This window comes from Emys orbicularis, chromosome 9 (genome assembly GCF_028017835.1).
Source record: "Emys orbicularis isolate rEmyOrb1 chromosome 9, rEmyOrb1.hap1, whole genome shotgun sequence".
NCBI classification, from domain to species: domain Eukaryota; kingdom Metazoa; phylum Chordata; order Testudines; family Emydidae; genus Emys; species Emys orbicularis.
In genome coordinates, this window is record NC_088691.1 from 51,060,606 (window position 1) to 51,075,834 (window position 15,229).

A 15,229-nucleotide genomic window follows, 5' to 3' on the forward strand; every position below is an offset into this window, starting at 1 on the left:
GGCCATTTTTAGGGTGTCATACAGGACTCCCTCTTCAGGAAAGCCTTCTCCTGAGAACCGAGCTGCAGAACGGGCTGGCTGGCTGCCCTAGGAAAGTTACCGCTGGGACTGAATTCCTTGTAAGCAAGTAGCTTTGGCTTGTGAAGATGGGAGCTTTGTTCTTCTTCCTCAAGGGAGCCACACGCTTCCCCTTTCACATAGTGTCACCCTCTCCTTGGAGAGGCTACAGGGATGGGACTAGGGTGACCAGACAGCAAATATGAAAAATCAGGACGGGGGTGGAGGGTAATAGGAGCCTATATAAGAAAAAGACCCAAAAATCGGGACTGTCCCTATAAAATCGGGACATCTGGTCACCCTAGATGGGACCCTAAGAGCAGGTCATCTTAGAACTATAGGGTTAGGAATAATATACACCAGGGGCCTGATTCTCCACTGCCATGTATCCTCATTTACGCCAGAGAAAACTGGGTGCTGGGTGCAATCCATTAGCATGGGAGAGGTCTGACTTGTGCAGCACAGGGGGCGAAGCACTAGCAGATCAGGTCCTATGTGTCACTTCCATCCTGACTGTGGCTCTGCTGAGGCCAACGGAGTTACTCCAGGCATGACTTTGGTTCTCTGTGGTAGCATCCTTTCTGATATAACTGTTCCACTGCTTACTGCTGGGATGTTGTGTAGCTGCCCGTGTTCCACAAGTGTATGAACACAAAGAACACAAATGTTCTAGGTCCACCAATGCTATTAGCCAGGATAGGCAGGGATGGTGTCCCTAGTCTCTGTTTGCCAGAAGCTGGGAATGGGAGACAGGGAATGGATCACTTGATGATTGCCTGTTCTGTTCATTCCCTCTGGAGCACCTGGCATTGGCCACTGTCGGAAGACAGATACTGGGCTAGATGGACCATTGGTCTGACCCAGTACGGCCATTCTTATGTTCTTATCTAAACGTGGCTCTTCTGACATAGCAAATCTCTAATAGAATTTTACAAAAATAAACACGCAGCTAGCTACGAAGAGTACAAGCATTCTTCTCACTGACGTCTTGTATGATTCAATCTGTGAGCTATATCATATGATGGGCTAATTCCTCAGTGGGCGTCAATCAACATAGTGCTATTGACTTCAATGGAGCTGCGGCGATTCACACCCACTGAGGATCTATCCCAGCATTTCTGTCCAAGAAATAAATCCTAGACATGTTTGTCCAGCATCTGATGACATGACAGACCAACTGTCTTTCCCGTGAAATCACCTGCCCTTGGATGGATGCAGAGATTTACAAATCAATCACTTCTGAGGCATCCTCTTCCTAGTTATGGAATGGACATTGAGAAAGGTGGACTGTGGCTGGCCAGCCCTACATGCAGTGCCACTCTCCATGAAGATAGGATCTAGCTCCCTGCCTACAGGCCCATCCATCTGAGCAGTGCACATGGTCCCTTTCCTATGATGTTTCTTCCTTCAGGAGTAAGCATGAGAAGTCCTTTGTAGCTCCTAAGCTCGTTTGTACCACTTACACTAGATTGTACCAGTTACAGCTGTGCTTCAGTGCTGCTGCTGGCCATGTGAAGGACTCTGGAGTACATCTCAGACCTGCACACAACTGAGCAGAAACAGACAACCCTTTCTGAGACAGCAAATGGGTGGGGGAAACTCAGGCATCAAAGAATAGTTCAGAATGGAGTATATTTGTCTCTAGCATCATAGGAATGAATGGTACTTGGCAGTGAAAATAAAGGCACAGTTTCTGCCCTGGGGAGCCTCCATTCGAGGTGGTGTTGATTAGTGACCATGCTGAGGGAAAAAGCATCATTTAAATTTTTGAAGTCAAATCCTAATAAGGAAAAGCGTAAGGAGCATCAATACTGGCAAATAAAATGTAAAAGTGTAACAAGGCAGGGCAAGAAGGAATTTGAGAAGCAACTTGCTAAAGATGCAAAAACTAACAGGCAGTGGGGGCATTAGACAACAAAGGTGTTAAATGAGCACTCAGTGAAGACAAGGCCTTTGCAGAGAAGCTAAATGAATTCTTTGCATCTGTCTTCACTGCAGACAATGTGAGGGAGATTCCCACATCAGAGCTATTCTTTTTGGGCAACAGAGCTGAAGTATTGTCCCAGACTGATTCATCAATATAAGAGGTTTTAGAACAGACCGATAAACTAAACAGTAATGAGTTGTCAGGACCAGATGGTATTCACCCAAGAGTTCTGAAGGAACTCAGATATGAAATTGCAGAACTACTAACTGTGGTATGTAACCTATCACGTAAATCAGCTTCTGTATCAGATGACTGGAAGGTAGCTAATGTAAAGCTGAGTTTTGAAAAGGGCTCCAGAAGAGATCCTCGCAATTACAGGCCAGTGAGCCTGACTTCAGTACCAGACAAATTGGTAGAAACTCTAGTAAAGAACAAAATCATCACACACACAGAGAAACACAATCTATTAGGGAAGAGTCAACACAGCTTTTGTAAAGGGAAATCATGCCTCCCCAATCTATTAGAATTCTCTGAGGGAATCAACAAGCATGTGGAGAAGGGTGATCCAGTCAATATAGTATACTTGGACTTTCAGAAAGCCTTTGACAAGGTCCCTCACCAAAGGCTCCTAAGGAAACTAAGTAGCCATGGGATAAGAGGGAAGGTCCTCTTATGGGTCAGTAACTGGTTAAAATACAGGAAACAAAGGATAGGAATAAATGGTCAATTTTCACAATGGAGAGAGGTGAACAGGAGGGTTCCCCAAGGATCTTTCCTGGGACCTGTGCTGTTCAACCTATTCATTAACGATCTGGAAAAGGGGGTGAAATAGCAAAGCTTGCAGATGTTACAAAATTATTCCAAGACAAGTCCAAAGCAGACTGTGAGGTGTTACAGAGGGATCTCACAAAACAGGGTGACTGGGCAACAAAATGTCCAAAGAAATTCAGGATGGATAAGTGCAAAATAATGCACATTGGAAAACAATCCCTCTATACGTATAAAATGATGGGTTCTAAATTAGCTGTTACCACCCAAGAAAGATGTTGGAATCATTGTGGATAGCTCTCTGAAAACTTCCATTCAGTGCACAGCAGTGGTCAAAAAGGCTTACAGTATGTTAGGAATTATTAGGAAAGAGATAGAAAATAAGACAGAAAATAGCATAATGTCACTATATAAAGTCATGGTGCACACACATCTTGAATACTGTGTCCAGTTCTGATCGCCCCATCTCAAAAAGAACACAGTAGGACTGGAAAAGGTTCAGAGAAGGACAACAAAGATGAAGAGGGGTATGGAACGCCTTCCATACGAGGAGAGACTAAAAAGATTAGGGCTGTTCAGCTTAGAAAAGAGACAACTACGCAGGGATATGATAGAAGTCTATAAAATGCCAATCAGGGGGGGGAAAGTGAATACAGAAGTGTTATTTACTCTTTCCCACAATACAAAAATCAGGGATTATCAAATAAATTAATTCAAACAAGAGAAAGTACTTTTTCACACAACATACAGTCAACCTGTGGAACTCATTGCCATGGGATGTTGTGAAGGCCAAAAGTATAACTGGGTTCAAAAAAGAATTGAATAAGTTCATGAAGGACAGGTCCACCAATGGCTATTAGCCAGGATGGTCAGGGATTAAACCCTATGCTTGACTGCCAGCAGCCAGGAGTGGAAGACGGGGTGGATTGTTCCATAATTACCCTGTTCTGTACACTCCTCCAGAAGCTCTGGTATGGGCCATTGTTGGAGATAGAATACTAGGGAAGATGGATCATGGTCTGACCCAGAGTGGCAGCTCTTATGAGTCCAGTTCCACTTCACAGTGCCCCTTGGTTCCTTGTCCTGTACCTACTATCTCCCTTGTTCTGTGTTACATCTGTGGTATAAAAACACAGTTCCAGACTCATTAACCAATTGTTTAATTAAGTGTAACAAAAGCACTGAATCAAGCCAGTTCCATAGTCTGCCCAATGCTCTGCCCTGCACAAGACCTATGGGAGCCAGCTGAGTTCTGCTGCATAGCCAGCGGGGACAGGTACTCCTGGGCACTGGCCTTGGAACAAGGGATGTCCTTGGGTCACCTTCAAGTACAGGCTGTCCCCCAACCAGTGTTCACGAGCTCCGGAGAGGGGAGTAGCCAGTGCTGTTCACTATGAGAACATGCCCTCTGATTCACTACACACTACACTCACTACGCACTGACATGGGGACTCTGCGGGGGGGAAGATGAGGGACCTCCTGTGTCTAAACCAGTAAAACTGTGTGTTCATACAGCGCCTAGCCCCAAGGTAATAGAAATAACAGTAAAAAAGAGTGGCTACACGAGATCCCTGGGGATGGATCTTCCACCTCCCCACACCTCGTGCAGGCCTGCACCCCTGTGCCAAGCGCTCCCACTACAGCTCCGGTTGCAGTTTTCAGCCACTTTACGCTGACGGCCAAGACTCCCCCAGCTGGACTCTGAGAGCCTTTGGGACCAGCTCCCAGACCCGCAGAGCCAAGGGCTGTAAAGCTGCCCTAACAGGCCATCCCTGGTTGGCGTGGCAGCCCCCTGGAGTCTGTCATAAGAGGCACAATTTAGAGCGCCTCAGGAACCAGGGGAATGCAAAGTTGATGATCAGCCACATTTGCCATCCAGCACCCCCTCAGGTCCTGCGCTGCGCAGAGCTTGGCCATACCGGAGCTGTAGGAGACCTTGTATGTATCTGCGGTTCTAGAAAACTTTGATTTCCCTCTCGTCTGCACTTACCCCTCCCCGCTGCACAGCATTTTTTGCAGTACATCCCTGCATCCCTGCTTTGGAGCCCATTCTGGCTCCCTGCCCTGCATTACTGCCTTCCTAAATGGTGGCCCACATCCGCGCTGGGTAGCAGCAGAGTAGCATCTGCCATTCCAGCACCAAGCATGGGCACACGGACATTGGGACGGAAAGCACGACTCACTTGTGATGTCATAGACAACCACGGCCACTGTTGAGTCACGAATGTAGCTGGGGATCAGGCTTCGGAACCTCTCCTGGCCCGCCGTGTCCCAGAGCTGCAATCGGACCTGCCGGGGGAGGGGGCAGATGAGAGACAAACAATTAGCAGGAGAAACAAAAAGAAAGGAGGAATTGGGTGGTGAAGGCAGAAGGGAAGAACAGGAGAGGTGGTTAGGGTGGAGTTTTCCAAAGAGCCCAAGGGAGATTGGTGCCAATGAGACTCAGGCTGCTAACTTCCACAGGTTGCGTTGAAACTCCCAGCCTCAGACAACAGTTTTGCGACTCTCTCTTCATCTATCTTTAACATTCCCTTTGGCGTTCCATTTGGAAATATTGCAGTCCTCATTTCCTGTCCTAGTCTGTTAGGAGGTGTTGCTGGGTGCTGTTAAGTGGCTGCCATGTTCCATCCCAGAAGGAGCTACATTTCAAGTGTGGGTGAAGTCCAAACTTCGTTAAGCTGTTTGGAGCGATGAAAGGGCACGGTATAGATCTAGGAGCCGTTACAGGAGTGTGAATAGAGGCATAAGGGATTTTTCGATTTGCTGGCAATTTTGGGGAAAAAATTAGTTTCAAGTTGACCCGAAAATGAATTTTTCAAAATTTTGGCAAATCGAAAAGTTAAAAAAAATAAATGTTTGTTATGGGTTGAACAAAATGCCAAGCATTCTTTAAAACATTTTTAAAATAAAACATTGAAGGATGTTTCATAACAAGGTCATTTTGAATAAAAAAATCAAATTGTTTCATTTCAAAACCTTCTAACCAAAATATTTGGTCTTTTTCAGGTTTTTGGGCTGGGGGGAGGGTTTTGACACAAACAATTTGGCAGAAATGACACAAATCTGCAAAATGTTTCAGTGTCTCCAAATCTGCATTTTTTTTCCAGTTGAAAATTTTTCATCCAGCTCTCCTCAGCTGGCGAAGCAGTAAGAGGGAGCCCAGGCCTGAAGGAACATGGAGATGGAATAACTATACATGTTTTAGTGCTAGATTGACAACCCTGGCGAGTGAAGTTCTCCTTTTCTCCTCAGAGCCGTTACAGCCCAGGCAGTGGCAGTGCAAGCCTCCCCACGCTATCCCAGCTGTGTGCCTCAAACCTACTTGGGAAGGACCTGCTCTAGGGCTCAAAGAGGAGTTCGGTCTCCCTGCCTATGACGTTTGTTGCCTTAGCAGCAAAGGCCATATCTACACAGCCTGCGCCAGCGAACCTCCCAGCCCGGGTTGACAGATTCAGGCCTGTGCTACAAATGGTGGTGTGGACATAGCAGCTTGGGCTGGACCTTGGGCTCAGAAGCTGAGGCAGAGGTTAGCCCAAGCTCCAGCTTGAGCCACAACATCAAAGTGCTGTCTCCACAGCTAGGTTAAGCAAGATAACATGAGGCTTGCAGACCTGAGGACTGGGAGGCTCGCTGTCATGGGCTGTGTAGACATAGCCAAAGAGGTCAACTAGTGCCAGTCATGAGGGTGGTTTGGAGAATATGAACATCGGTCCACTGGGAACTGGAGTGAAGCCACCAACTCCGGTCACCCAGGCCAAACGGGTCATGGCCAACCTGGGATGGAGTTCTACTGGCGCACAAAAGGCTCCATAGCCAATTAATAATCCAATAACTAATCTAGACTGAGATTTCCAAAAGAATTATAGTATCAGAGGGGTAGCCGTGTTAGTCTGGATCTGTAAAAAGCGACAAAGAGTCCTGTGGCACTTTATAGATTAACAGAGGTATTGGAGCATAAGCTTTCGTGGGTAAATACCCACTTCGTCGGATGCATGTAGTGGAAATTTCCAGAGGCAGGTATACATATGCAGGCAAGAATCAGTCTAGAGATAACAAGGTTAGTTCAATCAGGGAGGATGGGCCCTCTTCTAGCAGTTGAGGTGTGAACACCAAGGGAGGAGAAACTGCTTTTGTAGTTGGCTAGCCATTCACAGTCTTTGTTTAATCCTGAGCTGATGGTATCAAATTTGCAAATGAACTGAAGCTCAGCAGTTTCTCTTTGGAGTCTGGTCCTGAAGTTTTTTTGCTGCAGGATGGCTACCTTTAAATCTGCTATTGTGTGTCCAGGGAGACTGAAATGTTCTCCTACAGGTTTTTGTATATTGCCATTCCTAATATCTGACTTGTGTCCATTTATCCTTTTACGTAGTGACTGTCCAGTTTGGCCGATGTACATAGCAGAGGGGCATTGCTGGCACATGATGGTGTATATTACATTGGTGGACGTGCAGGTGAATGAACCGGTGATGTTGTGGCTGATCTGGTTAGGTCCTGTGATGGTGTCACTGGTGTAGATATGTGGGCAGAGTTGGCATCGAGGTTTGTTGCATGGATTGGTTCCTGAGTTAGAGTTACTATGGTGCGGTGTGTGGTGACTGGTGAGAATATGCTTAAGGTTGGCGGGTTGTCTGTGGGTGAGGACTGGCCTGCCTCCCAAGGCCTGTGAAAGCGAGGGATCGTTGTCCAGGATGGGTTGTAGATCACTGATGATGCGTTGGAGAGGTTTTAGCTGAGGACTGTAGGTGATGGCCAGTGGAGTTCTGTTGGTTTCTTTCTTGGGCTTGTCTTGCAGCAGGAAGCTTCTGGGTACACGTCTGGCTCTGTTGATTTGTTTCCTTATTTCCTCGTGTGGGTAGCGTAGTTTTGAGAATGCTTGGTGAAGATCTTGTAGGTGTTGGTCTCTGTCTGAGGGGTTGTAGCAAATGCGGTTGTACCTCAGCGCTTTGCTGTAGACGATGGATCGTGTGGTGTGTCCGGGATGGAAGCTGGAGGCATGAAGGTAGGCATAGCGGTCGGTGGGTTTTTGGTATAGGGTGGTGTTGACGTGACCGTCATTTATTTGTACCATGGTGTCTAGGAAGTGGACCTCCCGTGTAGATTGGTCCAGGCTGAGGTTGATGGTGGGGTGGAAGCTGTTGAAATTGTGGTGGAATTCTTCCAGAGTCTCCTTCCCATGGGTCCAGATGATGAAGATGTCATCAATGTAGCATAGGTAGAGAAGGGGCGTGAGTGGACGAGAGCTGAGGAAGCGTTGTTCCAGGTCAGCCATAAAAATGTTGGCATAGGCCATGTGGGTGCCCATAGCGGTGCCACTGGTCTGGAGGTATATATTGTCACCAAATTTGAAACAATTGTGTGTGAGGATAAAGTCACAGAGCACAGCTGTGGCATCATCAGGGATACTGTTCCTGACAGCTTGTATTCCATCTGTGTGTGGGATGTTTGTGTAGAGAGCCTCCACATCCATGGTGGCTAGGACGGTGTTTTCTGGAAGATCACCAATGCATTGTAGTTTTCTCAGGAAATCAATGGTGTCACGGAGATAGCTGGGAGTGCTGGTGGCGTAGGGTCTGAGTAGAGAATCCACATATTCGGACAGTCCTTCAGTGAGAGTGCCAATTCCAGAGATGATGGGGTGTCCAGGATTTCCAGGTTTATGGATCTTGGGTAGTAAATAGAATGACCCCAGTTGGGGCTCTAAGGGTATGTTGATTTGTTCCTGTGTTAGTGTAGGGAGTGTCCTGAGTAGATGGTGCAGTTTCTTAGTATATTCCTCAGTGGGATCTGAGGAAAGTGGCCTGTAGAATTTGGTATTGGAGAGTTGTCTGGCAGCCTCCTTTTGGTAGTCAGACCTGTTCATGATGACAACAGCACCTCCTTTATCAGCCTCTTTGATTATAATGTCAGGGTTGTATGACATTATAATGGCAGAGTTGTTAGCTTCCACCCCACCATCAACCTCAGCCTGGACCAATCTACACGGGAGGTCCACTTCCTAGACACCATGGTACAAATAAGTGACGGTCACGTCAACACTACCCTATACCGCAAACCCACCGACCGCTATGCCTACCTTCATGCCTCCAGCTTCCATCCCGGACACACCACACGATCCATCATCTACAGCCAAGCGCTGAGGTACAACCGCATTTGCTACAACCCCTCAGACAGAGACCAACACCTACAAGATCTTCACCAAGCACTCTCAAAACTACGCTACCCACACGAGGAAATAAGGAAACAAATCAACAGAGCCAGACGTGTACCCAGAAGCTTCCTGCTGCAAGACAAGCCCAAGAAAGAAACCAACAGAACTCCACTGGCCATCACCTACAGTCCTCAGCTAAAACCTCTCCAACGCATCAACAGTGATCTACAACCCATCCTGGACAACGATCCCTCGCTTTCACAGGCCTTGGGAGGCAGGCCAGTCCTCACCCACAGACAACCCGCCAACCTTAAGCATATTCTCACCAGCAACCACACACCGCACCATAGTAACTCTAACTCAGGAACCAATCCATGCAACAACCTCGATGCCGACTCTGCCCACACGTCTACACCAGTGACACCAACACAGGACCTAACCAGTTCAGCCACAACATCACCGGTTCATTCACCTGCACGTCCACCAATGTAATATACACCATCATGTGCCAGCAATGCCCCTCTGCTATGTACATCGGCCAAACTGGACAGTCACTACGTAAAAAGATAAATGGACACAAGTCAGATATTAGGAATGACAATATACAAAAACCTGTAGGAGAACACTTCAGTCTCCCTGGACACACAATAGCTGATTTAAAGGTAGCCATCCTGCAGCAAAAAAACTTCAGGACCAGACTCCAAAGAGAAACTGCTGAGCTTCAGTTCATTTGCAAATTTGATACCATCAGCTCAGGATTAAACAAAGACTGTGAATGGCTAGCCAACTACAAAAGCAGTTTCTCCTCCCTTGGTGTTCACACCTCAACTGCTAGAAGAGGGCCCCATCCTCCCTGATATAACTAACCTTGTTATCTCTAGACTGATTCCTGCCTGCATACTTATACCTGCCTCTGGAAATTTCTACTACATGCATCCGACAAAGTGGGTATTCACCCACGAAAGCTTATGCTCCAATACATCTGTAAGCCAAAAGAATTTAAGGGAGTTAGGCACCACATTCCCCACTGAACATCAGCTCCCTTGGGCCCCATTGAAAATTCCAGCCCCTGTCTCCTATGGAACAACTCCTCTGACTAAAGGAAAATGCGGCTGTATGGGGAATCCCAGGTCACAGCTGGCGTCCAATTGTCGAGAAGTGAGATGGAGGCTGAACACGAAAAGGCTCATTCTCCTTGGCCAGGGGTGGAGTCCACTGGTGAAAGGATGCATATGAAAACCTGAACCCGAAAGAGAGGTGCAAACAGGGAATTAAGTGTGTGTACTGAGTAAATGGTTGCCTATCACCCCTGGAAACCTGATTTCAAATCTTAGATCATTAGAAGACATGAGTTTGGTGAGCTCCAGCCTAGTCCCTATTTGTTTATCTCCCCTACCCCCACCATCCAATGATTCTCAGTCCTTGCTCAGGCCTAGTATTACAGGTCAGGACCTTGGTGCATTGGCAGAGCTGTGTTAGGGGAGCTTGTTCAGTGCCAACTTGAATTCTAATGACTCAGCACTGTGAGGTTAGTCCCTCACATTCATGAGCACTGTGTCTACCCACACCATTTCAAAGGCCTAAGACTATGATGTTTTTAAAAAATTGTGGGAGCTGAATTGTCTTCACCCTCCAACTCTTGGGTCGGAGACAAATTCCCTTTGAAGGAATGTAGCCAGGCCTTCCTGTAGTCACTCCTCCACTCTGACTGCGGCTGAGCAGTGGATTTCATCAGAACGACTGGAGTGCTGTTTGAAATAGAACCAGCCTATTAAACCCAAGACAGATGTCTCTGAGTGCATTAACACTGTGATAGTGGTGAGAGGCTGTTTATGGATGAAGCTGTAGCAACTCATTACATTTCACTTCCATTTCTCCCATTCCCTTGTATAAAATTTTCCCCAAAAATCAATAAATCAAAAACTTGAAACAGATTTCCTTCTAGTGCCATTTTCTGTACGATCTGTGGGCTGGCAGATTACAGGGGATGGCTGGCCAGTGGGGATAACCTCTTGCCCTTGTCCAGCAAAACTGAAGAGCCAGGGCATTTCTTCCCACCTCCTCAGGGCTCAACTGTGCCTTGAAAGCACTGATCTGCACTAGGAGCAGGCAGTCCCACCCCACAGGTTGCACAGGGAGGCACTGCACATGCCCCTCACCGGCACAACCCTTCCCCTTCTCCAGCCCATTTGGGGTGAATTGTGGTGCTAGCTACATGTGGTCATTGCTCTCCAGGGGCAGAAAGGCCTGCGTGGGAGTTAGAAGAGAGAGTGGCCTACCTGGCCATGGACTGCCCAATCTGGTCTTAAAGTACTGACTGGACGGGCGGGTGTGGAGGTGCATCACCCCAAGGGGAGGGTCAAGAGGGAATGGAGGCCCAATCTCCCTCAGTGCTCCCAGGAACGCACACACTGCCCTATGCCCCTGCCCGGAGCAGCCAGCCAGCATGGAAGAGAGGAAGCAGGGCCATCTAATTGCCTCTCCCCTCCCCCTGTGTGGCAATTTGTACCCCTGGCGCCTTATGGAGGGAGCTGCCCTTGCTCCCCCCGATACGAGGGCTGTGATTGTTCCAAGCACTTTCATGGGGTGTAACGTGTGTATACATGTGGGGAGAGAACCCTGTCCACACAAGGTCAGGGCCTCCATGGGGTGGAGGGGAGCAGAAGGGCAGTGGAGACGGGGGTCTCTAGGCTCTATGTGCAGGGCTGGGACAGAGTTGGCTGTTGTGTCAAAGTTCCCTCCTTTGGGGTGTTTGGTGTAAGTGTGTCAATCAGCTGGACTCCTTCAGCACAGTCGTGTGTCTGTGGGTTCCTGATGACTTGGATGGCCTAGGGCTTTGGTACTCTGAGGTCAGTCCTTGGTGGAAATGTTCAACCTTCACCCCAACCCAACTGTCCCTCTCTGCTCAAGGGAGGCGACAACTGTCTTTCTGGTATGCAGCCATCCTTGCACCCCACTACTAGTGAGGTGACTTCTCAAAGTGGGGTGGAGGAGGTCAGCAGCGAAGCCGCATGGGGGAAGTTACTGTGCATGGAGGCAGGGGAAGGGGATTTCAGTCCCCTTAAGTACCCAAACTGTGAGTGAAGCCATCTGTGAAAGTCAAACATTGGCAGCACGAAGAGAAAGAGAGGGGCCCAGCTGGGGTATTTGCTGGGGTAGGTTTGGACAGCATAGAAGGGATTATAGCTAGTGGCTCCCTCTTCCACAGGGGTCTGCACAGAACTTCTTTTGGCATGGTCAGCGGTTCAGCAGCGTCTGCCACTTACTGTCCGATCTTCCAAGTACATGGTTTTTGATAAGAAGTCGATTCCGATTGTAGCCTGTAAGAGAGGGAGACAGGAAATGAGAGAACATAAGAATGGCCACACTGGGTTAGACCAAAGGTCCATCTAGCCCAGTATCCTGTCTTCCAACAGTGGCCAATGCCAGGTGCCCCAGAGGGAATGAACAGACCAAGTAATCATCAAGTGATCCATCCCCTGTCGCCCATTCCCAGCTTCTGGCAAACAGAGGCTAGGGACACCATCCCTGCCCATCCTGGCTAATAGCCATTGATGGACCTATCTTCCATGAAATTATCCAGTTCTTTTTTTTAACCCTGTTATAGTCTTGGCCTTCCTCTGGCAAAGAGTTCCATAGGTTGACTGTGCGTTGTGTGAAAAAATACTTCCTTTTGTTTGTTTTCAACCTGCTGCCTATTAATTTCATTTGGTGACCCCTAGTTTTTGTGTTATGAGAAGGAGTAAATAACACTTCCTTATTTACCTTCTTCACACCAGTCATGATTTTATAGACCTCTATCATATCCCACCTTAGTCATCTCTTTTCCAAGCTGAAAAGTCCCAGTCATATGGAAGCTGTTCCATACCTCTAAACATTTTTGTTGCCCTTTTCTGAACCTTTTCCAATTCCAATACATCTTTTTTTGAGATGGGACAACCACATCTGCATGCAATATTCAAGATATGGGCATGCCATGAATTTATATAGAGACAATATGATATTTTCTGTCTTATTATCTATCCCTTTCTTAATGATTCCCAACATTCCATTCACTTTTTTTGACTGCCGCTGCACATTGAGTGGCTGTTTTCAGAGAACTATCCACAATGACTCCAAGATCTCTTTCTTGAGTGGTAACAGCTAATTTAGACACCATCATTTTATATGTACAGTTGGGATTATATTTTTCAATGTGCATTACTCTTCATTTACCAATACTGAATTTCATCTGCTATTTGTTGCCCAGTCACCTAGTTTTGTGAGATCACTTTATAAGTCTTCACAATCTACTTTGTACTTAACTATCTTAAGTAGTTTTGTATCATCTGCAAATTTTGCCACCTCACTGTTTACCCCTTTTTCCAGATCATTTATGAATATGTTGAATAGGACTGGTCATATTGGGCTGCATTAGTAAGAGCATTGTCAGCAGATCGAGGGAAATGATTATTCCCCTCTATTCGGCACTGGTGAGGTCACATCTGGAGTACTGTGTCCAGTTTTGGGCCACCCTCTACAGAAAGGATGTGGACAAATTGGAGAGAATGCAGTGGAGGGCAAATGTTCAGGGCTGGGGCACATGACTTACGAGGAGAGGCTGAGGGAACTAGACTTGTTTAGTCTGCAAAAGAGAAGAGTGAGGAGGGGATTTGATAGCAGCCTTCAACTACCTGAAGGGGAGTTCCAAAGAGGATGGAGCTCGGCTGTTCTCAGTGGTGGCATATGACAGAATAAGGAGCAATTGTCTCAAGTTGCTGTGGAGGATGTCTAGGTTGGATATTAGGAAACACTATTTCACTAGGAGGGTGGTGAAGCACTGGAATGGGTTACCTAGGGAGGTTGTGGAATCTCCATCCTTAGAGGTTTTTAAGGCCTGGCTTGACAAAGCCCTGGCTGGGATGATTTAGTTGGTGTTGGTCCTGCTTTGAGCAGGGGGTTGGACTAGTTGACCTCCTGAGGTCTCTTCCAACCCTAATCTTCTATGATTCTATGGGCCCAGTACAGAGCCCTGGGGTCACCACTGTTTACCTCTCTTACCAATTCTGAAAACTGATAATTTATTTCTACTCTTTGTTTCCTATCTTTTAACCAGTTACCAATCCATGAGAGGGCCTTTCCTCTTATCCATGACAGCTTACTTTGCTTAAGAGCCTTTGGTGAGGGACCTTGTCAAAAACTTTCTGAAAATCTAAGTACACTATATCCACTGGATCCCCATTGTCCACATGCTTGTTGATCTCCTCAAAGGCCTGGTCTATACTAGGAGTCGAATTTAGCACCGTTACATCGAATTAACTCTGCACCCGTCCACACCACGAAGCTATTTAGTTCGACATAGAGGTCTCTTAAATTCGACTTCTGTACTCCTCCCCAACGAGGGGAGTAGCGCTAAATTCGACATGGCCATGTCGAATTAGGCTAGGTGTGGATGGAAATCGACGGTAATAGCTCCGGGAGCTATCCCACAGTGCACCACTCTGTTGACGCTCTGGACAGCAGTCCGAGCTCGGATGCTCTGACCAGCCACACAGGAAAAGCCCCAGGAAAATTTGAATTCCTTTTCCTGTCTGGGCAGTTTGAATCTCATTTCCTGTTTGGACATCGTGGCGAGCTCAGCAGCACTGGCAACGATGCAGAGCTCTCCAGCAGAGATGGCCATGCAATCTCAGAATAGAAAGAGGGCCCCAGCATGGACTGATCGGGAAGTCTTGGATCTGATCGCTGTGTGGGGCGATGAGTCCGTGCTTTCCGAGCTGCGATCGAAAAGACGGAATGCAAAGATCTACGAGAAGATCTCTAAAGCCATGGCAGAGAGAGGATACAGCCGGGATGCAACACAGTGCCGCGTGAAAATCAAGGAGCTGAGACAAGGCTACCAGAAGACCAAAGAGGCAAACGGACACTCCGGATCCCAGCCCCAGACATCCCGTTTCTACGAGGCACTGCATTCCATCCTAGGTGCGGCCGCCACCACTACCCCACCACTGACCGTGGACTCTGAGGATGGGATATTGTCGACGGCCGGTTCCTCGGACATGTTAGCGGACGGGGAAGATGAGGAAGGAGATGAGGAGGACGAGGCAGTCGACAGCACTTACAACGCTGATTTCCCCGACAGCCAGGATCTCTTCATCACCCTTACAGAGATCCCTTACCAACCGTCCCCAGGCGTTAACCCTGACCCTGAATCAGGGGAAGGATCAGTCAGTAAGTGTTTTAAACATGTAAACATTTATTTTTAACAGAACAGGAATATTAACAATGGGTTTTTCATGATTAGTTTGCCCTAGGCGCTTAAGGTTTCAGTCCTTGGCAGTGCAACTACA

General features: G+C 47.4%; 1 protein-coding gene across 2 annotated transcripts in view; it reads right to left on the reverse strand.

The window, feature by feature from the left end:
* The window catches only part of RAB6B (RAB6B, member RAS oncogene family), a 149,822-nt gene that overhangs the window by 32,016 nt on the left and 102,577 nt on the right, over positions 1 to 15,229 (reverse strand). Inside the window, exons 3-4 of one of the 2 annotated variants that reach the window (XM_065410953.1) lie at positions 12,167 to 12,220; positions 4,936 to 5,041 (exon numbers count right to left, since the gene is read on the reverse strand). In XM_065410953.1, the coding sequence (XP_065267025.1) occupies positions 4,936 to 5,041; positions 12,167 to 12,220 (160 nt within the window). The remainder of the gene's footprint in view (positions 1 to 4,935; positions 5,042 to 12,166; positions 12,221 to 15,229) is intronic. The other variant, XM_065410954.1, reaches the window with a different exon arrangement.